The following is a 27459-nucleotide window of genomic DNA, read 5'->3' on the forward strand; positions in this document are numbered from 1 at the left end:
TCATGGGCCCTTCCCAGAACACCATAGTTGTCAAACACTGTTGATGAAGAGAATCAACAGTTAAGTAAGACGCTATTCTCAGGCCGACAGATCAGCATATACAGAAAGTTCAACACATACAACATTTGTCAAGAATTTTGCCAGACATCCACTAGGCAAGTAGTTCTGCCATAAATACACACTCACTCACACATCCCACAAATAGAAAACTTCTTAAGAAGGGCGAAGCATAACTTCAATTCAGCAAGATCCTACAAAAGGAAATGGAAAAAGCTTGCTGCAAGAGCAGCCATTAAGAAAAAAAAAAAAAAGTAATAATGAAAAGGCGGTTGCGTTACTGGCAAAGTTCAGATGGAAAAACAGCCATGGATCCCAGAAGCAGAGCTGTAGCCAGAAATAACCTAAGCTCAAGCCACTTTGAGTAAGGGCAGAATAAAGCTCACCAAGATTCATCACACAGTTGCCCCATCCTCTGGGCCTCCAGGTCGAGCCACAACTTGCAATCTGCTACAAGTTGATCTTCAAACATCTATCAAATATCTGCTGTAAGCTCAGTCTCAGGCCGCTGTGAGTTATCATGGGGAAGGCAAATGCAGTCCAGGCACCATTTAGGTACTGTGGATGATCTTCACAGCTACCTGGGGAAGGCAATTCTGCACTCTTACTGTGAGAGCACTAATGCTAGGAGAATTCCCTGAGACTAAGTGTCTAATAAATGGTCAAGGCCCTGACCTGGGCCTGACTCCAAAGTCCATGAAGCCACATTGCCATGCATAAAATATGGCTCCTGCTCTAATGAAGCTTAATAACCTAAGTCAATTAGCAATCAATATAGACAATATAATGAAGGGCTAACAAGCATCTAAAACTTTAAAGATGGAAATGAGTAGGGAAGATACTATGAAAGAAGTGGTGTGTGGGCTCCTCCTCCGAGGAAGGGGAAGATCTGCACAGGAGAGAGCGATATGAGCAGTGACCCTGCAGTGGGATTCATCTTGCCTCTTTAGCAGGATGGCAAGAAGACCAGTCCACACAGCACACAAAGATATATATGGACCTGAAAATAGGATTTAAATGGGGGGGAGGGGAAGGAAGGGTAACTTGCCTGATCATCAGGCAAGTTATTTTCCTTGAGATAGTGGAGAATGGGTAGGAACTAAAGGTTCTAAGAAGGCAAGAAGATCCTTTAAAAAGATTAGGTGGACAACAGAATGCTGGAGAGCCAGAAAGAGGTAGTCTCCATCATTCATTCATTCACTCAGCAAGCATTTAATGAGATTTGCTGAACTAGCTAAGAGGCTGTTCCAGTCTACAGGAAGGAAGGGTGATGAAGATTGGATTTATATAAATCATATTTGAATGGTCTTGATTCATCAACATAAAGGATGAAGGAAAAGATGTAAAGATTATCCCAGAGGTTCAAGATTGACATAACTTTCATCATTACTAAGAACTTCAGAAAGCAATGAGAATAAAACAAAGAATGAAAGTATAAAGAGAGCTTTGGAGAGGATGAACATCAACAAATAAAACTCCCAAAGGCCTGTTCAATATCCCTCTGGCTCCTTTACCCACTGTCTACAGGTAAGATACTTAAATGAGAGAAACCATTTCTTTGTAACTTAAGTTTCCCTGGCAAGAATGACAGACCTCTGCCTCCTAGGACAGGCACCACCAACCCTCCAGCACATCCTCACTTCCATGATCTGAAACTAGACAAGTCTCATTGAGAAATGTGGCTGGCCACGGCACAGTGGACAAGGTATAAAAAATGGGTAAGCTGGGCTTTGGGGGGGAGGGGTGGAGTAGTAGTATAGATTATCATTTTAAATAAAGTCCCAGTGCTGTTTCATTTCTACACCCACAATTACTGGTCTTCACAAAGAGGGGAAAGCTTTAAAGACTCTACCAGATTGAAGTGCTTTGTTCAGAAACTATTTCAAATGTGCATATTTATGCATACATTAACTCCTTGCACAGTTAGCATATGGTTGAGACAAATCCTTCTTATTAATTTATATGTTGACTACACAAATTTAAAACTCATTTAAATTTTACATTCAGTAATAATACAATCCACTATTGGGGCACCTCCTGAAAGCCCACTCACTGGAAAATGGGAGTAATGAAAACTATAGCTCCCAAACTTCTATTGCTACAAAGAGTGCTCCAGGCTGAAACAAAAAACACTATATTCCTGACATCTGGTCCTGTGTACAGCATCCAGGGTAGGATTCTCTCACATAGCCCAGCTTTAGCAAAGCAGATCTTTATGCAGTTATAAGTGGAAATGAATACTCGTATCTGCAGAATGATGCACCAAACTATTTTACATTTAAAAGTAAAAGTAAAAGCTCTCAATGTTAGTGCCAAAGCCAAACTTTAAAAGATGCATGACAAAAGAAACGGGGGTTCTGGGAAATCTTTGAACATTTCTCTCAAAACATCTACTCGATGAGGAAGAAATCCAGTGAAAAATGGTTGCACATAAATGTGAGGATTCGTGCCCAGACCCCTTGCGGGACAGCCAAAGGCCTAGTCAGAAAAATTCCAAGAGCCAAGTGGTCTGCATCCTACCAAGGTGCTTCAAAGAGATAAAATCTTTTACCTCTTTAAAGACTAAACGGATAAATACCTATCCAAAATTTTCAGACTGAGGAAACGGGAGTTTTGAAGCCGAGGGACAGAGATCCACATGACTGAGATGAGAAACTACAGTCCATTAGGCTCTCCCTCCCCCTCCAATCCCTCCCCGGGGCTCCCGACCGGGGTCCCTCCGCAGTTCCAGTCCATCACCCCGAGTGACAGATCGCCGGGCGTAAGCCCCTAAGTCCCGGGTGCCACTTACTGGTGCCGCGAACACAGGAGGGGGGTCCGCCCCTGCGGTGAGTGTAGCTCCTTGGCGACTGGGGCGCAGCAGCCTTCTCGGGAACGGGGAATGGGAGTAATCCCTGCTAGGACAGGCCGAGGGGTCCGTGCAAGGACGCCCGGGAGGACCGGCGAGTTGCTCGGGCCGCGCGGCGCATGGTACAGCGGAAAGAACCCCGCCGCTCTCCAGCCTCCAGCAGAAAAACAAACAAAAGGCAGGGAGGCTGCTAGTGGGGACGACTGGCCGCTTTCCCTGGGAAAAGTTACCCTGCAGCTCCCCTCGCTGGCCCTGCGCGTCCCTGCACCGCATCTAGGCCGCCCGGGGGCGCCTAGCGGCCGAGCGCCGTCTACTTTCGGCCTGGGGCCGGACAGTGCCCAGCGATCCCTGCGGCGAGATGGCCAAGAATGCGGCCGCAAACTCCAAACACGCCTTATTACGGATCGGCTGCACCAGGAATCAAGATTTAGACATGGAGGCCATGGATGCACTTTATGAGAAAATGTCACTAGATGTAATCATGGTGAAAACATATTCTTGATTTTAAGGAACGCTACTGAGTTAGCACGAACCTGTGAATGAAATAAAGGCCCCTGAATTGTACTTTCAAAAATGATTAAGGTAGGAAATCGTGTTTTATGTATCACACAGTGAAAACATTTAAGATAAAAATGCAGCTGAACTTTAACAGTGCTTATATGAACAACTTAGTTGGACTGAATTGTTTCTCAGGTGGGAAACGGTTGAGATAGTGTGCGTCTGTCTAACTAGTTCTACAAAATCCAACACATAACACATCTTAAACATACCCATCTGTGTTATAAATTATATTGTAGAAGTGACTTACTTCATCTATATAAAGACTAGTTCTGAAAAAAAAAAAAACACAAAACTGTTACTATGTCCTCAATTAAAATTTAAATATGTGTCCTAAATCAATGCTTCTCAAGCTAGCTGAAAGGGGTAGAATTACCTGGAAGACTTTTTAAAAATGGTTCCTGGGATCAGAGAGCTAATGGAAACCACTTTATCTTAAGTAATACAATATTAATTAATATTTTAATGCTGTGTGTCCTGTGACGCACTCTCTGCCAACACCGACAGTGTCCTACTCTGAGTTTAAATTTCCCAGCACATTACCATGTCAATTTTGTCACTTTTTTTTTATTACAAGTTCTGAAGATAATGTTTTTTCCTAAAAGAATCTACACAGAAAGCCCAAATGTCTCTCTCCTGGTCTGTTGGCTAAAAGGATCTCTGGTCTTCTAAAGAAACCTACAAAATGTAAGGCAGTGAAACTCCCTTAGACTTCCTGTCTCAAATGGGAAAGGGTCATTTGGTCAATTGGCATGTGTATATTTATTTAGTTTTGTGTTTATCTATTTAACACTGAAAACATATAGCAAATGAAAATTGAAAGTCATAATGAAAAGAAAGGAAGACAAGAGGGAGCCTAACGAATCATATACTACTCCCAAGAAAAATGATTTTTTAAGTATCAAAAATAATCAGTTTCAGTCAAACTCGGTTGTCCAGTCCAGTTTACCTGGCAGTCACTTGACTGGTAAATAGCCTAGGTCAGTAGTCTGTCCTTGGGAAAACTATAACCCTGAAAATATAATATGATGTAATAATATACCCCTATAAAGAAGGCCAGTGGATACTTATCTAAAATAGGAAATTAGTAACCATAAAGCATAATGATGTTTTAATAAGATAGGTGTTCAATTTATTATTAAAAATAGTTATTTTACTTAGCTTTATTGTTTTTGCTACATGAGTGGCCATCTGTGCTAATTGACAGGGATGTTTTAAATTAACATTCAACATGGTAAATAAAATTCGCTCTAAAAACATTTCAATACCCCATTCTTCATTTACAAACTCGTGTATCCAAGAGTAACGTTTATCATTTTGCTCTATTACAAATCTTTACATCTATTTTTTTCCTGGACTTAAATTTAAAAACCCAATTTTAAAGAAGTCACTGGGTCTGAAGACCTTTAGTTGTCACAAATGGGAGGTGGGGGTGGTATGGTATAACCTGCTACTGGCATCTATTGATAAGAGATGATGATAAAAATGCTACAAAAAATAGAACAGTTTTCCCCCCTCCCCCAAGTAACTGGCCCCAAATGACAACAGGGTAGTTCCCTCCTTATCCATCAGGGACAGTCCAAAGGCCCACAGTGAAGGTTTTTATTCTTCTATAATACTGAATCCTATATATACTATGCTGTTTCCTATACATACATACCAATATACCTATGATAAAGGTTATTTTATGAAGAAAGCACAGTAAGAGATTAATAACAATAAAAATATAACAAGTATAACAGCATACTATAACAAATGTTATGTGAATATTAGGAAAAAATAGGTCGTGGAAGAAAAAACATCTTTAAAATACCTCACCTTCCAGTCTCCCTTAAAAGCTAAAAGTGATTAAATTTCTGTCCTCTATTAAACATTAAGGTGTTTGTTATAGATAGCTAATTTAGAGTACAAGTACATCCATTGGGAAAAAAAATTAAAATCAAACATGCCTACCAGGAGGGCAAACCCTAACACAAATTCCACTTGGGACCATTTCCTCATTTCACCTCACCATACTTTCTTTTGTCTAATATTTCAGAAAATATACTGTATTTCTAAGATCTCCAGAAGAAAAAAAATGGATCTAAATTCTATGATCTCCAATGTTTAAAATTCAGTTTTGGAGCTAGACTTAAAAATTAATAGAGGCGATAAATATCGCTACATTAATAATAAATGCAATAGAACATAACACGCACTCGTAAATAATAAAAGGGAAAAGCATTTGCATTAAAATTTGAGGATATTTGCTATTAATTTTTTCAAAAATATTTCAGGGAACGAGATATTACAATTGTTATTTTTTCGCTTCTTCAATAATAAACACATAAAATCTGAATTCACTCATTTGAAACTATTTTTGGGTCCTAATGACTGTTAGCTCCAAGCACCTACTAGAAACTTTAGAAACTCGTAAATATGAATGAAAAGGTTGTAAGATTGAAGGACATGCAAGATTTGGTATTTAAAATAACTTAAAGTGTTGAAAAGTAGAATATCTCCTGATCAGTGTTTCTTCTACGAAAACGAAATAAGATGTTTGGGCTTTAAGAGGTGGGGCAAGACCTAGTGCTGGGTTCCGGAGCTCAAAGCGGAACAGTCGACTACAAATCCCATGATGCTCCGCGGGGGAGGGGCAGCTGCGCCGCAATCATGTTTCAGGGTCCTGGGCTACGCCGTCAGTGCCCAGTTGCATGATGGGTTTTGTAGTGAGTTGTCCATTGCGTTGGCTGAGTTTTCTTTTCGTCGTTTACTCTCCTACACCCATCGACCTCTACAATCCATGCTTTTTTAAAAAAAAAAATTATTGTTACAGTAGCCTAGGACTCTAATGGGGTTTTTTGTTGCCCCATATTCCTGGCACAGTACTTGAGCCCGTCCCTGAAGACCGTGTAGCGACAGTCCCGAGCGCCAAGTTCCATGTTTGCCTTAGGCTCGCAACCCTAAATTTGAGTAAGAGCGTTTTCTGAGGTAACTCTTACTCAAGTTCGGTTAAGTGAGGCAAACTGAAGACGCGCCTCGCGCCTGTAGCAGGCCCACGCCCCCTTCGCCCTCCACCCGGCGGCGCGCCAGGGGCAGGGGAGCTGCGCGGAGCCAGCGGGCGTCGGCGCACTGCGCATGCTCGGCGCGGCGCCGCTGGTACCCGCAGCAGAGGAGGCAGCTCCGCCGCGGCGTCCCGGGTCTCCAGTGGGATTGACGTTCTCCTGCTCGCTTAGACCTTGCTTTGGCTGGCAGCGGGCGCCTTTCCGCTCCGCGAGTCCCCGGCCGCCGCTCCTGCGTGTCGGGATCTGGCCCCCTGCCCCGTGAAGATGGCTGCCGTACGCCGGGCCCGCAGTTACAGCCGCTGCCTGGTGCGCTTCTCAGACCGAGAACTCTGCTAAGCCCAGCTGCAGCGGACTGACAGGAGTAGACACCCGGACACCCAGCACACCTCCTCGTGGGGACGGTGCAGAGGGGGCGCAGAGAGCCTCTCGACGGCGGCCGGCCGCGCAGCCAGCATGGTAATGTGCGGGGGCAGAGGGAGCTGTGGGATATCGGGGTGCGGTGTGCCTGAAGGACCAGGCCTGGGAGGAGCTGCGAGAAGGGAAGACTGGGAGGAGTGGGAGCTGCACGGCCGCCGCCCGTTACGGGGCCCCTAGCCTTGAATGCCCCCCGGGGTTCTGTCCTGCTGATGCCCTTTCCCTCAGCCCGGATTAGCTGTGAGGAGAGAGCAGATTTGCCGGACAGCGGAGACAAAATGCCTGTCCTCGGCCACCTGAGGACTCCTCCCTCTCAGGTTCTTTGCCAAGGCTGAGAACCGAAGCGGCGCCTGAAATCTGAGGGAACCTAGGCAAGTGGAGACACTTGTTGACTGCGCCCCTTTGTACAGCCGTGCCGGCTGGGAGGCTGCTCTGGCCCCTTTAGGAGTTCTGGCTTGGGACGCACCTGCCCCGTGACGCGTCGGCGCCCTGAGGTGGCTGTTGGCCAGCAGCCCGAGTGGCCTGGGATTGGATGGGCGGTTGCACTTCTCCGCGTGGGAGCAGCGGCAGTGCGGTCCCAGTGCGGAGTCGGAGCTAAACTCCAAAATTTGACGACGCACATGCCCTGGGGCTCTTGCATGCTGGAATATGGAGTCTCTGTCCAGGCTGCCTTTCTTGAGCTTCTAGTAAATTGACCACCTGAGAAGCAAATTTTTGTCGAGGGTGGAATGAATCACGGGTGAAATGTTACCAAAGTAATTAGCTCATAGTGGACACACATATGTTTGCTGAATAAATTAATGGATGGATAAATTAAGTTAATCTGGACGGCAGAAAAGTTGAAACAAAAAAATCTCCCTCCCTGGTGGCACAGGGGTTAAATAAAGACAGGGCTATCAAGCTTTTCACCAGCCACTGCAGCTTGATCCCCAGCCGGCCTGGGAGCTGACCCACATGACCAGCAGACCTCTCCTGTCTCCACTACTTCGCCCTTCCTCAGCAGCATGTTTCAGTATATCTGCCACCGTCAGCGGTGCCCTCCTCAGTCTGCCTGTTCTGCTCCTCATTGTCTCTGGTGAATCGTCTCACAAACCGCACCTCTGGCCTGCATCCCAGTTCTTGTATGCATAAATAAAATAAACCTTTAAAAAAAATCTGAGGCAAGAAAAGTGGGCCACACATCTAAACTTTCAGCAGCTCTCAGACCAGGATTAAATATTTAACTTTTTGTATTCCGTATCTCCATGTGTGAAACAGGAATAAAATGATGAAAACATGAGCTGCTCAAGAGAACAGAATAGCTACTCAAGTCAAAGGCGAGGTCAAACTATATTGTAAAAAAATGAAAAAGAAGGCAAAAATCAGTGGGTGACAGCTGAGGACCTTATTTCAAGTGATATATGAGTTGACAAAATGTGGTAATAAAACACCCAGTTTGATAGTTTCTTGTTTTTATTAGCATACTGTTAAAATCAAAGTAATGATGGACAAGAACTGTATTGTGACACACAAACTCAGGGCAGAAGAAAGATACTATATTGTATTGTAGGTTCCTGTTCCTTTTCTCATCTCTGAGATGTGCATTATGGATATATAGGCTTTTTTATTTGTTAGTTCTTTTTTTGTTTGTTTTTTTGAGCACCTGTTATGAACCTAGCCTAATGCTAGACCCTGGTATAATATTACATAACCAAAGCTGATACATAGTCAGCTTTTAATTACAGAATGTTATTGATGAAAGGGAGCTCAAAGGTCATCAGAACCAGCACTCTTCATAGATAAGATAGCTGTGGCCTGATTCATTTACTGTGAATCAGGAGTGTGTTGGACACTAATTACTGAGGGAAATAATTTAAAAAATACTTTCAGTAAAGTGGTGACGTGCAGGCATAAGTATTATGGGAAACAAAAGAAGTAATTCAGGTGATCAGAAAGTTCTTTCTACTCGGATGATCCCTGAATCTTGGAAAATAACTAGAAGTAGTTGGTAAGGGAGAAGTTATTCCAGATGGAGGGAGCAACCAGTATATGCAAAAGAACAGGACTGAAGAGAGCAACAGAAGCTCTGGAAATTAAGTCAGTTTCGAATGATTGCTAGACAAGAGATAAAAGGTTAAATTATTGAAAGGATACCCTAGGGAGTGAAAGTCTTCTTCATTAACTACTTAGAGTTTACAGTTATAAAGAAGACTCTTATTTGCAAAGTAGAGCAATACATGTCTCAGTGAGATCTTTAAATTCAGAATCTCTTATAATGTATTTTCCTGTTAGTGATCTTGGTTAGAAAAGTTCTCGACTTAAAGCAACTCATATATAGAAATATGTATTTATTTTTGGCAGTGCATTCATGCTTACATTTTCCAGTTTTCTGGAAATTTATTCAGCATCATAGCTTCTCTTAATTATTTCCTCACTGACTTAGCCTTTACATAGTGTCAAACACTTTACCATATATTATCTGGTTCAAGTCTTAAAGGAATTTATGCTTTGAGTCTGGTTGCCAGAGATAAGATAGAAAGCAAGGCTTACTTGTGCTGTGTTATAAAGTAATACAAGTGTATCTGGGTAATATGTTAAAAAATTGGTAGTAAATACAAATGTTTTTGTCCTTTTTGGAAACAAATTATAAATTGAACTTGCAATTGTAAACCCTACTGTCCTTGGAACAAATAAAATTAAGTAATTTTTTACATTTTTGTTTCTAACCTTCAATGTTATTTCCCTGATTGCCACATGTCTTTTTAGGGTTAAACACACCAAGTGTTGAGTAAGTTCCATTTGCTAATAAGTCCATTAACTAACAGACCTACCTGAGGCAACACTTCATTTTCACTGGAAGGTGGAGTTCAGGTTAATTTAGCAAACAATTATTGAGCATAAATGGGAGCAGTCTGATCTGAGACTTCTTTTAAACCCTAAGCCATACACAGTAATTCTAATCAGCTTTATTCCAATCTAGTACATAAAAATCAGGATGTATAAAGCAGATTAAAAATAGAAGGCATTGCGGCCCTACTTGGTGGCAAAGTAGGTTAAAGCTCAGCAAGCCCTGCAAGCTAGCCTTAACTGCTTCAGTGCGAGTTGGATCCCCTGCCCCAGAAGTGATCCACATGGCCCAGCAGGCCTCTCCTGTCTCACCCTCTGTTCCCTCAGCAGTGTAATTTGTCAATCTGCCTGTTCTGCTCCCCACTTTGTTTCTGGTGAATCCTGTCACTGCCCTTGCTCCTCTGGCCTGTACCCCAGTTCTGTATGCATTAGTAAATAAAGAAGCATTGCTTTACAAAAACATTCACTATTACATATTTTAATGAGCTCCCAGCATTCTAAAATATTAAAAAACACACAATTATATTTGGAGATTAATAACATGTCAGTTGTATAAGAGAAGGGACATCTATATAGGATTATATGGGCCTCTTTTCAAAAGTAACCATCTACCAAACACCTACCAAGGAAGATATTTATCATGCAGATACAGTGTTAAAATATTAAAGGATCAAATTTTACCTATTGGAATAAATAAATTTAGCTAGGAAGAAGATAGCAGAAAGAAAAGCAATTATGTATTTCACTGGACCTGTAACTGAATAGAAGATGAATAATAGATTACAAAGGGAAACTGATGTTTGCATATTCCTGACTATTTGTTTTTTCCTTTCCCTTAGGCAGAAGCTGAGGAAGATTGTCATTCTGATACTGTCAGAACAGGAGAAGGTGAAGAAAATGAAAATCCTGCTGAAACAGATCTGCAGGCATGTTTCTTCAGTGGTATATTTAATTCTTATTCCATTGTTTTCTACACATTAGCAGAAGTTGGTCATTATTGTGAAAATTAGCAAATGCTTTGAATTTAACTGGTTAAAAGAAAACAAATTATAACTATCAATAGATTTCTTTTTCTGTAGAAAAAGATCAATAATAGTTGCTATGTAAATCTGTTTGTGGGTTTAAAATATTCAAACCGAGACTCAAGTGTGATGCAGTATATTTGAAGAAAAAAATTGATAGACTTGACCACCTGAAAGTTTAAATGGTCCATTGATGATTGGATCTCCTGAAAAGGGGGTTGAACTTGCTGAGCCAGTATCCAAAATGGCCTACAGCAAGATGGTTTTTTGGTAGCACTTTCAATAACTATGGCCTTTGGTTTATTCCTGCACAGCATCTGGGCAGTACACCTGGGCCCACCACTCAGTGGACTTCACTTTGTCCTATTAAAAATTTTCAAATGACATTTATTAGGATAAAAGAATATTTCCTTTTAAAATAATTTTTTTTTAAAAGATTTACTTATTTGTACCTACAGAACTGGGATACAGGTCAGAGGCTCAGGGGTGGCGAGAGGATTCACCAGAGACAGAGTAGGGAGCAAAACAGGCAGATTGACGAAGTACACTGCTGAGGGGAGCAGCGGCGGGTCAGGAGAGGTCTGCCACGCCATGAGGTCACCACCTCTGGGGCAGGCGAACTCATGCGAAAGTGGCTTTAGCTTCTCAGTGCTGTGCTTTAACCCGCTGCGTCACCAGGGAGGGCCCTTAAATCATTTTTTAAGGAGAATGTTTACTAAAATTAAGATTTTGGGCTCACTGATTTTTTTTTTTTTTAGCTGCACTCTTTTAACATTACTACATGATATATACTGAGTAAGAAATGTTTCAAGTCTAATTCAGTCCCTAACTGATAACTTATATTTTCAGTTCAAATTAAAATTAGATTTTTTCCTGTACAAACTTATTTTAAGAATAATTTAAACTTTTAAATAAATTTAAAGTTTTAAACCAAAAATTAGTTGAGAAGGTATTAGTGCTTAATAAGTATTAATTTAGTAATTTAAAGAGTGTTTTCTAATCTTAAATGTATTTATGAAAATTCATGTTAGGCTAGTGACATGGCATTTTAAGAATGAGCTGTTCTTCCTTAATAAGTTCCTAATTTTTCTCCTTACAGGCACAACTGCAGATGTTCCGAGCTCAGTGGATGTTTGAACTTGCCCCAGGTGTGGGCTCTAACAACTTAGAAACTCGACCTTCCAGAGCAGCAAGAGGCTCTTTACTAAAAGCAGCAGACACCAAAGGAAAACAAGAACTAGCAAAAGAAGAAAAGTTAAGTATTATGGACATTGTACTAAATTAACTTTTGGGAGGGAAGGAGAAGTACATACAAATTTTCCCTGACATAAGTAATGATTATAATTGTATTCTGTTGACATAAGCACATAAGTTATACATTAAAATTAAAATTTTTTTCATGTGGAAAAATTTGACAGGTTTATCAGTTTATTTATCCCTCACTACTTCTAGTGGCCTTGGATGATATCTTAACTCCTTATTGGCATCTTTCCTATAGAAAAAACATTCTATAGGAACTGTATTGGTAACTTATAGAGCCCTGAGATTCACTAAAAGATTCATACCTCTGAATTTATTAACAGAAGCCCAAAAAGGGAAAAAAGTTCATCAGATGTTAACATCTTTCCAAAGATTTAATAGTATTTTGTTATATTTGTACTAAACAAATTTATAAATATGAACTAATCACTTCCTTATTCTGGAAAGTTTTGAGAGTGCGTACACTGACAAAATTGGGCATGCTACCTGATCATTTGTCTCTGTGCTAATATGCACATGAGGTAAACACAGTACACCACTTCACTTCTCCATTTCTGCAGAGGCCAGCAGCTTACGCATTTGGACTTTTTGTTTTCTGTTCCACTTATTTCTGCTAAAACTTGTTATTTCCTTCTACTGACTTTATTTTTTTTTCCAGTTGCTCATCTTCAGAGTTAGTTTATTTGAGATTTTTCTTGTGTGTGTGCTTTTTGGGGGGAGAGCATGGGAACCTATGTTGCTACCAACTTCCCATGTAGTGCAGCTTTAGAGCTTCCTGTAGGCTGTTAGCCTCTCTTTCCATTTTCATTAGTCTCCAGTTACTGTTTTCTTTCTCTGATCCTAGAGTTGTTCAGAAGCATTTTGTTTGGCCTCACATGTTTTGGTTTATTTGAAAATCCTTTTTATGGTTAATACTTAGTTCTATATCATTGTGATCTATGAATATGTGTGGTAAAATTTCTATTTTCGTGTAATTTTGACAAGTTTTGTGTCCCAGTATATGATGTATTCTTGAGAATGTTCCATGTTTACTTAAGAAAGTATATTCGTTTCTTTGAGGATGGAAAACTATAACCATCCATTAGTTCCATATGGTCAAACAATTCATTTAAGGCATTTATTTCTTTAATTTTTTGTCTAGGTGATCTATCCCTTCATGTCACTGGTGTATTGAGGTCTCTCACAATCATTGTATATTCAATATCTTGTTTTAGATCTGTTAATAGCACTTTATCTAACTAAGTGTCCTTTTGTTGGGTGCATAAATATTAATAAGTTATATCTTTGATGAATCTGAACCCCATTTTAAAAAATTACTGAAGTTGAAGAACATTTCCACTTTTTGGTTATTATGAACATAAGTATATCATGCAATTTTTGGCACGATCATAAGTTTCATTTCTCTGAGATAAATGTCTAAGAGTGCATCTACTGGGTTGTAAAGTGCATGTTCAGTTCAGAGTAAATCCCAAACTGCTTTCCAGAGTGTCTGCACCTATGTTCCTGTCAGTAATGTATGAGTAACCGAGGGTCTCTGCGTCCTCATCAGCATCTGCTGCTATCCATTACCTTTTTTTGTTTTTGTTTTAAAGATTTATTTATCTATGCATACAGAACTGGGGTACAGACCAGAGGTGCAGGGGCATTGAGAGAGGCTTCACCAGAGACAGAGTGGGGAGCAGAACAGGCCTACTGATGAAGTATACTGCTAAGGGGAAGCAGTGGGCGGGTCAGGAGAGGTCTGCCATGCCATGTGGGTCACCTTCCTGGAGGGGTATTGAACTCATGCTGCAGAGGCTGAGAATAGCTTAATAGTACTGCCCTTGAACCTATTGTGCCACCAGGGAAAGCCCTCTAAATTGTTGATTTCATTTTCAAGTTCATTTTTATGTATACAGAACTGGGCTACAGACCAGTAAGATGTGAGGTTTAGATTGAGGTGCATTGTTTTGCCTGTTGGATTTCCAACTATCCCAGCACCATTTGTTAACAGGCTTTCACTACTCATACTCATTTTAATATAGGTTTTCAAAAATTGTTTTTCATTATTTTTATAGGCTCGAGAACTCTTTCTAAAAGCAGTAGAAGAAGAACAGAATGGAGCTCTTTATGAAGGTAAAAATTCATCCTAGGATTATATTCTCATAATTTTGCTGAATAACAACTTTTTGTTACTGATCCTTTTTTGAAAATTGGAATATATCAGTCTCCCAATATTTGAAGTTGCTTTTTAAAAAAGTTAGGAAAAAAAATGTCTCGTATAATTTTATCTCTTTGCAAAAAATATTGCAGGGAATCATCAATATAGGATAAGTAAAATAATCTTTTTCTGGATTTAGGTTTTACTGTTTATTCTTCACTAGTAAAGTCTTAAAAATACCATTACTCATTTAGAAATAAGATGTGTTCCTTTTATAAATGAAAATTATTTTGTAGGAAGAAAATATAAAGGATTGACCGAGTACAAGATAAATATTTTCTAAATAATAATTTTTATTTTACTAAAAAGAAAACTACCCTTCAGCTTTGTCCCTTATATTCACCCAGTAGAAATGCATAAGTAAACAAAGTAATGGGGCTGTTGGTAGTTATGCTTTCATTTTGTGATAGTTAAGCTAATAATTGGAAAAATGCTTGTGCTTGAATCATTTAAAAATACCTCCAAATTAACACTTTCAGAGCTGCATTTATTTGCAAGTTTCCTCTATTGATATTTTTACTACAAAATATTAAAAGGACAAAAGCTCTCGAGTCCTTACTAGTTTGTAAGAATCCCTCTTCACTTAGTGTATTATAATTCCTCCAGAGTAATAAGTATGGCAGAGTGTATTAAAGTGAATAATCTTCATCTTAGGGAAAAATAATTAATTGGCCTCTACAATTCTATTGGTATAGCTCTGTATGAAAGATTATTATAGTTCTAAACCACCTGGCCCGGAAATTAAAAAAGAAAAAAAAAAGTTTTAAGAGTTGTACGTCAAAGTAAGAGGCAGCTTGGTTAAAGGAAGTTGAATTTGATGGATAAATTCTGAAAAATTCTTGTCTTTATTCCACTCAGTAGAAAACAGTTGATTTTAACTTATTATTCTCAAAAGAAAAGGGGTTTTGTTGGGGCTATAACAATTCAAGGCCTGAAGAAAGACTGCCACATAAGATCACTCCTGCCAAAACAGAAGAGGGTGAGGCAAAAGATGGGAAGGACTAAAAGAGAAGAGTCAAGTACAACATCTTAAGCTTCTACCTTGAGAAAAGAGGTTACTAGTAGTCGATTTGGAAATCAGTTTGTTCACTGAACTCTTGTTGCATGTAGAAAAGGGGAATATGACTGTTAAGAATGTTACCAAATTAAACCACAGTTAAGGATGATCAAAGGAAATGACAAAAATGTGTGGCCATAGCTAATTTAGCTTTATTTCTTCTTTTAGCCATCAAGTTTTATCGTAGGGCTATGCAGCTTGTACCTGATATAGAGTTCAAGATTACTTATACCCGGTCTCCAGATGGTGATGGCGTTGGAAACAGCTAGTGCGTATATAACTTGATAGACAGTAATATATAGTTTGTTTAAAGTAAGCATCTTTGCCCTGTTGATTCTTAACATAAGAAGATGGTGCTCCTTTTGTTAAAATATGTAGTCTTCAGTGTGAAGACTTGTTTATAAAGCTATAAAAAATTTTAATTAGGAAAATTTTAAGATTAAAATGTAGAAATGCATATTCTAAATAGATAAACAGCAACAATAAGTGACAGCAGGTGACTTTTTAAATAAAAGCAGTGATTATTGAAATGAGTAAATTAATAAGACACATTTCAACTTTCTGGAGCCTATTTAAAGTGAAAACTATTAAAGTTGATAAATTGGGTAACGAGTACATGGGATTTCAGTACACTAGTCTTTCTCCTTTTGGTTTATGTTTGAAACTCCATTTATTTTTTAAAGACTGCATATTGTTAGGAAAATGATGAACTATAACAATACTTTATTCTTTCAAGGTATGTAGGTAGAGTGTTATCCAGACTTCCATTATTAAGGTTAATTGGAGGAACAGTTGTTTAAAAGCACAGGTATAGAATACAAGCATGCCTAAAAGAAGCCATGTTAGTTTGGATAGATGCTGCTTGCATGGAAATTATGAAGTGACATTGATAGTTTCGTATGGACAAAGGTTAGTCGAATATATTTTTAAGTCAGTGCTTTTGAGGTTATTTGTAAGGCAACTACAAAATTGTTTTGATACCAGCAAAAAGAATATCTCCAAAAGCTCAATTTTGCTGATATTAAAGGAGAGGGATTCTATTCCCAAGAGGGAATGTCAGTGTAAAATGAGCAAAACATACAAAAATAAAGCTAGTGAGACATTATATTACTATTACTATATTGCATATGTTATGAAATACCTTATAAATTATTTCACAATTACCTTCATTGATAACATGCTTATTGCCAGTGTTTTAAACTTACAATATTAATGCTTAAGCTTTGAATAACATTCCATATTTTAACTTTTTGTTTAATAATATTGTTCACTAAATTTAACAGTGTGAAGTAGTTGATATTCAAAAGAACTCATTTGAGTTGTTTTAAACCTTCCTTAAATTTGCATTGAGTCACTTAGACCCAGCTTTTAGCCAGTTTTATAAATAGCTACTAGGTACTGTTAAAATAATTCAATCAAAACATTGAAAGAAGCATTTCTTTTCTTTCCCATCTTTTAATACAAATCCAATGCTGCGAAAGTTCTTTAAGAATACAATTGCTTTTTTTTCCATATAAAAATCTAATAAATCCTAAATGTTAGTAAACATTAAATTTATCTAGCTTCATCTTTCCCTTTCTTATATTAAGTTCTTCCTACTTTTCTAAATTCATCCTCATCCAGATTTCTTTCTTAGTTTTCATTTTTAAGATTAATTTCAACAAAAATGAAAGGTTAGATATTTTCTTAGAACTCTTAACTACATATTTGTTTATATTGGTTGATGATTTATGGACACTGCTAAGATTTTTTAAATTAAATTAAGGTACTGTTAGAATACCCTTGGTAAGTGAGTACCTCAAATGACATCTGTATATTTGACTTTTATCCAGTTAGAATGGATTATGGAAACTTAAAGACTTTTTTTTATTTAATGAGTTTTTAAATCGTTTAAAGTTATCCTTTTCACTAATTCATGAAATCTCTACAATAAAACTAATTAAATCTCAATACCTGTTCCCACATGTTCTAATTCTTTCTGGGTGGGAATTAAGTTTTTTTCTTGGGATGACTGTCATGACACCTTTTTCTGAGGCATGATAAAGTGGTCACAGTTGCTTTTCAATGACTTTCTAAAGTAGATTTGAAAGTCTTACAAAAAAAGTCAGTTTCTAAACTGTGTGCTTATAGATAGAGGCTTTTTTTTTTTTTTTTTAATTTACTTCCCTCTTTTTCCAGCATGGAAGATAATGATGATGATACCAAGATGGCAGATCTCTTGTCCTACTTCCAGCAGCAGCTCACATTTCAGGAATCTGTGCTCAAACTGTGTCAACCTGAACTTGAGAGCAGTCAGACTCATATATCAGGTGTGAATTCATACTCGTTATACCTCCATGAGAAGTATACTTTCATTTTTGAGTTAAGTTTTCTAAACTTACTAGTTAATATCATTTGTCAATAATGTTAGTTCAAAATATGGTAGGAGATCTGGTTATAGTTACTGTTTGTATATATTAGTATGGGCTTCAAAATCCGAAGTAAACAGTTTATAGTAAGTTGTTTGAATAAAGTAAAGGTCTAAGTGGGTAAGTGTCAGAATTGTTGGACCAGCTTTAAGAAAATTACTGGAATATTGGTATAAAATGTTTCTGCAAGGTTATTAATTCTGAGATAGGCTGAATGTTTAAAAGTCAGTGTTTTCCTTTTCCGTTCATATGTTAAACATTGTTTATGGGATTTTTCATAAGAGGGCAATTGAAAAATTTCAAGTAAATGAAAATAACTTTTTAGTGTTAGCAGATCACACACTTTCTCTGACATTTGTTTTAATATATCATGATGATAAAATGACCTACCAAAAGAAAGGGGTACTTTGTAAAGCCGTTTTACATCTGTTCTGTATTAAAAAAGGAGTGAAAATTTATGTCTTAATTATCAATTTGGGTGGCTTAAATACACGTAAGCTATATCTCTAAGCACTACTGAGGATTTGATTTGTAAATTTCTAGGAATACTTAAGATAGTAGCATGGGAACCTAGCAGCAGAGTGACATATAAGAGTGTCGTGTTTTTATTTGCAGTGCTTCCAATGGAGGTCCTGATGTATATCTTCCGGTGGGTGGTGTCCAGTGACTTGGACCTCAGATCATTAGAACAGCTGTCACAGGTGTGCAGAGGATTCTATATCTGTGCCAGGTACTTAAGTTTATTTGTGGATTTTTGGGATCTGATTACAAATTAGTACTTATTACAAATTTTATTTTATTTGTTTTAACATATATATTTATTTATGCAGAAAGAACTGGGGTGAGGGTAGAGGTGTGAGAGTTGCGAGGCTTTACGGGAAACAGAGTGGTAAGTAGAACAGGTGGATCTACTGAAATAATGCTGAGGGAGCTGCAGGCATGACAGGTGAGGTCTGTGCTACGTGGGCTGCTGTGCCATGTGGGTTAACTCCTGGTTTGGGATCTTACTCATGCCACTGTGTCTGATAATAGCTTTTAACCCCTGCGCCACCAGGGGTTATTTTATTTATTTATTTTTTAAAATAACTCAGTAGTGGTGAAAAAGGATTATGAGTTTCACAGTTTTGACTGAAGAATTTTTATTGATATTCTGGGGAAAAGCTTAAAACAGCCAGTTTAGTTAAACTCTGTGATTTTCTCAAACAACTTACTGTTTAAAGGCTAGTATGCCTAGGTTTCCAGGATATAAAATACTATGTAGAACAAATATAGTCATATATATTGCTTCCACAGGATAGTTTTCATGCCAGCTTAGCTGACTTGGAAAAAGAATTGTATATTCAGTTCATTTTCATGGTAACTCTAAACCTAAATGGTAGTAATATAGAGTGTACTGGAACTTTCTTAAAAGATATCCCATACTTTTAGCATCTTGCTATATGAAAAATAATTTTAGTTTAGTATAAAGTCATTTGATTCTGAGTGATTATACTGATTATCACTGATGGGTATCTTATGTCAAAAATATATTCTTAGGCCCTCCCTGGTGGTGCAACAGGTTAGGATGCAGCACTGCAGGCTAGCTGCAGCTGCTTCAGTGCAAGTTCAATCCCTGGCCCCAGAGGTGACCCACATGGCGTGGCAGACCGCTCCTGACCCATCTGCTGCTCCCCTGAGCAGTGTACTTTGTCAATCTGACTGTTCTGCTCCCCACTCTGTCTCTGGTGAATCCTTGTACCATCCCTGTACCTGTGGCCTGTACCCCAGTTCTCTATGCATAAATAAATAAATATTTAAAAATAAAGTTAAAAAAATATACTTAGTCCTCATTATCTAGAACTTTTATAAAAATTTTAGTTCTTAAAGTTCAGATGCACTACTTTTAAATAACCTAATTTCAAGTTTGAATATTATATTTTGGGTAAACTTTTGAATTGCTTGAAGCTTTTGCTTTTTGGTGATTCTTTGTGCAACTTAGTAAGTATTTAGTAAGTACTTGTTAAACACTCAGTGAATTGCCACTAAGCTTTTGCAACTGGCATTCTAGCATTGTTACCCTGTTAACTTTTAATTATATGTGAGAAAATATTATAAAGAAGTACTTGTTCTGAATACAAATTTACAGGGGTAAAATGTCTTATGTTATAAAAGTAATCATTGAAAGAAATTCAAAACAAACATTCCAATATGAAATTGAGAGGGAGATTCTTTTTGCAGTCTGGCTCCAATATAAATAGTTCTTGCATTATTAAAAGCATTGTTTTAAATTATAGATGATATGTTTTGAGTTGCATCAGAATTATGTCCATTCATTTTCAATGAATTTTTTCCTTCACTTTTTGCACTCATTCTTTAAGAATATCTTGGTGCTATCTTCAAAAGATATGCCCAGACTGACCATTTTTGTGCTTCTGTAAGTATCATCTGGTTCAGTCACCATGATGTCTGGTCTGGATTATGGTAGGGACACCCTATATGACCTCCCTGCTTCCACACCCCCTTGAACATGTTCTTATGGAACATGTTCTCCATAAACCCCTGCAGTAATCTTTTTACGGACACAGTCTGCTCATAACCACCACTACCTCACCACTCCATTTGACTACACCTTTCAAATCATATTCTCTATACTTCACCTTGCTCACTTTGCTGCTGCCACCTGAATCTGAAATACTATGTTTCCCCAACAGCATGTCCTTGTCTCTCTACCCTGTGCTTTTTTTGCAGTATTTTCTTAATTTTTCTTTTTTCCCCACCATTAAAAGAGCAGGGCTTTTGCCTCTTCATCAGTGTATCTCCAGTACAATGCCTGGCAGGACTCAGCAAATACTTGCTGAATAAAGGATGGCTAGTAGCAAGGTTATTTCTGAGATCTGCCTATCAGAACTTATACACCTTTTATATATAATGATGGTTCCAACTGATATATAACAGTCAGTATGTTTTGCATATATATATATATGTTATGGTTTTATTTCCTAGGGACCCTGAAATATGGCGCTTGGCCTGCTTGAAAGTTTGGGGCAGAAGCTGTATTAAACTTGTTCCATACACATCCTGGAGAGAGATGTTTCTAGAAAGGCCCCGTGTTAGGTTTGATGGTAAGTTAAATGCCTTAGGATTCAGGGTAAATGGTGAACTAGCATTCTGATTTTGATAAATCTACAGTTTTAATCTCCTGTAGCAAACGTAAGTACTATGAAGATACTTAGAAACTACAATAAAAATAAAGTTGGAAATATATGACTGTAATTTTAAATATTTTTCATTACATTTGTTTTTTCATAGGAGTATATATCAGTAAAACCACATATATTCGTCAAGGGGAGCAGTCTCTTGATGGTTTCTATAGAGCCTGGCACCAAGTGGAATATTACAGGTACAACTGTAGTAAACTCAGTGAGTGAAAAATTCTCTCTCTCGAGTATAGTTTATTACTTATTGGACATGTTTTCTTTGTGGCTTGTGCATTTATCCACAGAGTCAACCCTAGTATTTTTGTCCTGTATTTTAACAGGAACTGCTCTCAAGGAATCAATAAGATGTTATAAGTTGGTTAATTCCTCCTGGTCTCAAAATCTAAATATCGTTTTCTGTTGCCAAGCACTTACATTTCTTTTGCCTTGGTTAGCTCATTTCCCTTTTCAGATAGCTTGTGCTATTAATTATTTAGAATTATTGTTCATCAGATATTACTGTCTCTGAGAAATAAGTAGATTTAATGTTAGTAGCTGTGTATTACTTACCATCAGAGCTCAGATATGTTTGTCGTTGGTAGTATTATAGGAGAAACACATAGAACTTTTAACAGAGAGATATTTAATGATTTTTTTACTCAGTGAATGAGGCTAGAAGTTCAGCAGTTCTATAAGAAAAACAATAAAATGCCTTTAGCTTTTTGTTGCTGGACTCACAAGTTGATGGTCATGTTTATTCCAGTGGTGTTTTATCAACTCTTTTGCCGGGGTATTTTCTCCTATCATAGCTATGAATTGGCTTAGGTACGAGTAAATAAGGACCTGTGTTACACTTTATGTTGTGTTGTGTCTTTGTCTTTGGTGTCCTTTTTCTCTCTGCACAGGTACATAAGGTTCTTTCCTGATGGCCATATGATGATGTTGACGACCCCTGAGGAGCCGCTATCCATTGTTCCTCGTTTAAGAACTCGGAATACCAGGTATTACTTTTCTGTAGTTTTTATCCAGTCCATGTTTCGTACGTTTACTTGCAAGTTAATGCCGCCCTGTCTTTCCTTAATGGTGGATGATTACTGGAGGCTCTTAGGAAAAGCACCAACTCCTGAGCCTCTCTGCAGAATGTACTTCAGTAGGTATCTGGGGTCTTAGGAACCGGAATAGTTCATATCCTAGCAAATTCTTGTCAGACAAATTGTATAAACTAGCTTTTGTAATCCTTTACTTTCTAGTTACTTTAAAATATAAAACAACTGTAATAGACAGATTAAAATTGTGTTTTTAAATTTTTAGAACTGATGCAATTCTGCTGGGTCATTATCGCTTGTCGCAAGATACAGACAATCAGACCAAAGTATTTGCTGTGATAACTAAGAAAAAAGAAGAAGTGAGTATGCAAGGTGGAATTGGCAGTTTCCTTTTTATTGTATTGTTATACCCATTTAAGCATTCTTTATTGGAAAGTATAAAAAAAAAACTGTTTCATTATTTAAACTATTATACAAAATGTATATTGACTTCTAGTATATCTTTTAAAAGAATTGAAGTGCTTTCTAAAATATTATTTTTTAATTAGATCAGATTAGATTGTTTTTCTCCAGATGGTTTCCTAGACTGATCCAGAAAATATAAAACCCAAATGTTCTATGTAATGACTAGTAAAATTATATCTGAACTATGCTTTTTTGGCTTTTCTCATTTTGAACCATAGGGGATTTTTCTCTTAAATTGGCTCATGTAGATAATTCTTTCACAAGAATATTCTTACAGAGAATTTTGGTTTCTGGAAATAAGCTCATGTAAGATAACTTTTTTGTGTCCTTAAAAGAGGAAAAATACACCAAGCAAAAATGATTATTAAATTATTACATTCTAGAAGTCTGTAAACTCTCTTAAAATAGTTTGAAACCTATTTTTTTTTCCACGAACTTTCTCAATGTGCATTTTTTCAATTCTGGTTGAAAATCAAGAAGTCGTATGTGAGTATACTCACCTAAATAAATTATAAATCAGTAAAGGTTTTGAAAGAACTTTTGAATAAATTAGTACTATACATAAATAATTGAATTACTAATAAATTAGTGTGCAGTTTGAATGTCCTCTCTTCCCAGCATCATGTATTGAGAGAATTAGGCCGGGTTTCCTCTGTGAGACCTATCACCCTCTGGCCATCTTTACTGGCTTCTCCATCTTCCTTTGGTAGACTGCTAGAGTCTGGGCCAGCCATCTGAGGGGCAGAGAAAGTTGATAGAATTATGATGTTGGCCATGAGGTTTCTGAAGCTGAATTTGAGAAGTTATGAGGGCCTAGTTGTTTATATATTTTTAAAAGATTTATTTATTTATGCATACAGAACTGGGGTATAGGCCAGAGGTGCAGGGACAGTGAGAGGCTTCACCAGAGACAGAGCAGGGTGTAGAACAGGCAGCTCGAGGAAGTACACTGCTGAGGGAGCAGTGGGTGAGACAGGAGAGGCCTGCCACCATGCAGATCACCTCTGGGGTAGGGGATCAAACTCCCACTGAAGCAGCTGCAGCTACCTTGTAGTGCTGCGTACTAATCTGTTGCGCTACCAGGAAGGGCCTGTTCAATTTTTTATCTAATAAAAGAGTTGAGAAGCTCCCACTTGTAGTACCAGCTTTCTCTCCAGAATATGATACAATCAAACCACACGTAACATTGATATTTTTGTATTTTTAGTGGCAGTATTTAGAGAACTAAGAGTCTAATGAATCTTGTCACATCATTTCTCCATTGACTTACTTTGCTGTATTGCAAAAGACATTCTGCTCTTCTGCAGCCTTCACCAATTTATCATTTTCCTTTTTAAACATTCCCAAATGTTGTCAAATAGAAACAAAGTCTAAACTGTGAGATAAGAGAGTGAAATTTTAATTCCTTTTCTCAAACTGCTTTATAACTTTGATTATAAAGTTCTTATTGGAACTGCCTGGATCTTCATTCCTTTAGCCATTACATAGTAGTAGTGCAGTCACATTTAGCATGTGGAGTTACTGTGATGATGAACAGATTTGAAGTTAGGGAATAAAACCTTACATTTTTAGAGTCCTGAACGTTTTTGAAGACATCTATGTACATTCTCTTTTGATATCTAAGACAACTCTACTGTATGTAGATATTATGTTACTTCTGTTATCAGTTGTGTATCATATTTCCTATAAAGATATATTTATATAAAATCAGTGAAATGAGGTGTCATTATAACTTTGTGTTCTTTGTTTTACAGAAACCACTTGACTATAAGTACAGATATTTTCGTCGTGTCCCTGTACAAGAAGCAGATCAGAGTTTTCATGTGGGGTTACAACTGTGTTCTACTGGCCACCAGAGGTTCAACAAACTCATCTGGATACATCATTCTTGTCACATTACTTACAAGTAGGTGAAATGTAGTAAAAATAACAAAGTTACAGAATAAACATGTATTTTATGTCAGGCTTAGGAAGCTTAAGATATGTCTTGAATGCCTCAAAGTTAGCATTATGTTACCAGAGTAAACCATGGCATACTGTTCCTGTAAGTCAAAAAAAGGCCAAAAAAAAAAAAAAGAAAAGAAAAGAAACTAAAGATCGCCTAGGAAATGGAATATCCAGAACTCCATGGGAACTACCGATGGTGAATGAGTCCTACTGCTTTGGAAATGAAAGCAGGTTTCTTTTCTTTCTCTCTCTCTTTTTTTTAAGTTTTATTTATTTGTACATAGAGAACTGGGGATACAGGCCAGAGGTGTGTGGGTGTGGGGAGGGGGGTAGTGAGAGGATTCATCAGAGACGGAATGGGGAGCAGAACAGGCAGATTGACAAAGTACACTGCTGAGGAGATCAGCAGGCGGGTCAGGAGAGGTCTGCCACACCATGTGAGTCACCTTCTTGGTGGGGGGATCATAGTGGTGCTGCAGTGGCTGCCATAGCCTCAGAGTGCTGCACCGCCACCAGAAAAAGGATTGTATGAATAGAATGGTGCTCAGTCAACTCAAAGTTGGCCATGCATGACTTTCCCAAGGCAGTTGTAAAACATTACAACATTTTTCTTCCCCAGTCGTAGCATCTTTCACTTTATTTTCATCTAGTTTATCTTCAGAGATTACATACTGATTTTCATAAAAATGCATTTTATATTAAAACAAGGCTGCTAAAAATGTATCATGTATTCCCAAGCTAAACCTAGGTTAGTTGGTTCCTATTTAAAGTTCTTTGTTCTATGAATTAGGACTTACTTGTGTGAAATGAGTAAGGAAAGGAACAGAAATAAATAAAAATTTAAAAAATAGGTAAAATATCAATTCACATACTATGGAAGTTCACTGTTGTTAAGTTTGAAAAAGTACACTGGTGTGTGACTGATAAAGCTCCATCCTAATTAAACCCAGGTTTTGAGGTGACCCGTTAACCATTTTCTTGTTGGCATGGCTACCTTACTTTCCCCCACTCATTTGGAAGGTCTTGAAAACTGGGAAAGAGCTTTTTTCTTTCTTTTTCCCTTTACCTACCAGTTCTTTGTCCTCATTTTGCTTCCTTCAGTAATCTGTGACGTGGACTTTTTTTCTTTCAAAAATAAGAGCCAAACACAGAAAATTTGTAAGTGAATTGACTTCCTTTTATTTATGAAGCCACTTGAATTTTTGACTTTTGTGTATTTCTCATTTTTTTAGGAAAAAATAAAAGGCTGTGATAGTGTAACTTGACACCTGCTTCTCCTCTCCCACTGTAATTATTCTACTGATCATGCAAATATTAAGTCATTCAATTCTGTCTTAGAACTCATTCTTTTTTTTTTTTAAAGATTTATGTATTTGTGCATCCAGAACTGGGGTACAGACCAGAGGCTCGCAGGTGGTGAGAGGCTTCACCAGGGACAGAGTGGGGAGCAGAACAGGCAGATCGACGAAGTACACTGCTGAGGGGAGCAGCGGGCGGGTCAGGAGAGGTCTGCCACGCCATGTGGATCTCCTCCAGGGCAGGCGGGAATCAAACTCATGCAGAAGTGGCTTTAGCTTCTTCTTAGTGCTATGCTTTAACCCGCTACGCCATCAGGGAGGGCTGAGGACTCATTCTTTAAATATACATTTATTAAGTAAGAGTCTTGAATTACTTATGACCTTTGACTTAGAAACTATACCCCTAGGAATCTCACAGAACATAATGAAAAACATCACAACAGTAGTTTTCATTGACAGATACAGAAAATTACCTAAATCTCCAACATAATTGTAATCTCTAAATTGTGGTACAAAATAAATAAATAAAAGGTGATAGAAACAGGTAGTGAAATAGTATGCAGCTATTAAAAATAGCTTCTAAAGTGTATTGAGTGATATGATGACATGAGTATATCATAATGTTAAATAAAAAAAAATCAGGATTATTGTTAAAGTCTGATCTCAGTAATATAGTTGCATGGAGGTTAAGCTACTCAGAAAAACATTTGGATACTTAATATGACTAAAGGAGGACATTGCATGAACCTTTTTATGCTTTTAAAAAATTTTTTCAAATTTTGTATGAAATGGTTATATTATTTAGAATTTACTGAGCTGAGCTAAAATTTAAAGAGACTAAGGCATGAAACAACACTGCTCAGAAATACACAAGGATTCTAAGTGAGTTGAAATTCTTATAACTGACTATTTCATGGGTATTTTTTTTTTCAGATCAACTGGTGAGACTGCAGTCACTGCTTTTGAGATTGACAAGATGTATACCCCCTTGTTCTTCGCCAGAGTGAGGAGCTACACTGCTTTCTCAGAAAGGCCTCTGTAGAGCCTCATATCCAGTCCTTTGTCACTGTTGCATGAATTAAAGTATATAGAGCAAAAGAGTACTTAAGTTATAAATGTACATATATATATATATATATGGAATTGGAACTTATTTTGCATTGTTGGAGTTCTTTTAAGAAGAGTATAAATTAATTATTTTTTTTATTTAAAGGGATATAGTTGATTCTTGGGGTGTTTGTTTAAAGTTAGAAGTTGAGATTACAAGTTGTTTAAGCATATTTATGCTGTAAAAAACCTTAATCGGGGGTTTTAATCATGTCCTTTTTCAAGCAGATATTTGAGCAGATTTCTGTCACATAAGTCTTCTGCCTGGTCATTCCCAGTATTTAAATGCGTCAGGGAAGCTCCACTGGATAAGCTTTTTATTTCACGCATGATGTATTGTCTTTGCACTAAAGGCTCAAAATGTGAAAACCTGTTCTGGATTTGTTTGAAACTGTTTGACCAATAAAGATCATAAATAAATGTTTCTTTCAAGAAAATATATTTGCATGGCTTTTTAAAAATGTCAGAACAGCAAATGGCCATAGGGTGGCTAGTGTTTTAAGAATCACTGCCACTTCTCATCATTGCAGCCACAGACTGTAGGTCTTTATTCTCCAGCCTCATCTAGGACCTTATAAATAAGACAGTCGGTGAGAAAAAGTGATTCCTCAGGACTAGAACTCTAGCTCAACTGATCATCTTAGAAAGCAGTAGGGGATCATGTAGATTTGGGACTAAAATCCCAGAATTAGAGTTGAGGGAGAGCCAACCACCAAGTAAACCATG

The 27459-nt window shown here is 37.7% G+C and overlaps 1 protein-coding gene across 1 annotated transcript; it reads left to right on the plus strand.

Moving 5' to 3' along the window:
- The first annotated feature begins 6881 nt into the window (after positions 1-6881).
- Positions 6882-27164, plus strand: FBXO9 (F-box protein 9). Its single transcript, XM_012723960.1, has 13 exons — positions 6882-6963; positions 10587-10689; positions 11869-12024; positions 14087-14144; positions 15455-15554; positions 17465-17595; positions 18310-18424; positions 20677-20795; positions 20983-21073; positions 21776-21871; positions 22182-22275; positions 24136-24287; positions 26560-27164. Exons 2-13 carry the CDS (start codon positions 10645-10647, stop codon positions 26666-26668), a joined length of 1266 nt encoding a protein of 421 aa, XP_012579414.1. The 5' UTR covers positions 6882-6963; positions 10587-10644; the 3' UTR covers positions 26669-27164.
- The last annotated feature ends 295 nt before the right edge of the window (positions 27165-27459 follow it).

Source organism: Condylura cristata, unplaced genomic scaffold (assembly GCF_000260355.1).
Source record: "Condylura cristata isolate star-nosed mole 26May11 unplaced genomic scaffold, ConCri1.0 scaffold00001, whole genome shotgun sequence".
Classification (NCBI taxonomy): Eukaryota; Metazoa; Chordata; class Mammalia; order Eulipotyphla; family Talpidae; genus Condylura; species Condylura cristata.

What these genes read in the sequence shown, in the direction of transcription:
- FBXO9 (XM_012723960.1), top strand. Translation starts at nt 10,645, where the DNA reads ATGAAAATCCTGCTGAAACAGATCTGCAGGCATGTTTCTTCAGTG. An exon ending in GCAGGCATGTTTCTTCAGTG is followed by an intron (nt 10,690 to 11,868) that starts GTATATTTAATT and finishes TTCTCCTTACAG; the next exon opens with GCACAACTGCAGATGTTCCG. An exon ending in CAGTCAGACTCATATATCAG is followed by an intron (nt 17,596 to 18,309) that starts GTGTGAATTCAT and finishes TTTTATTTGCAG; the next exon opens with TGCTTCCAATGGAGGTCCTG.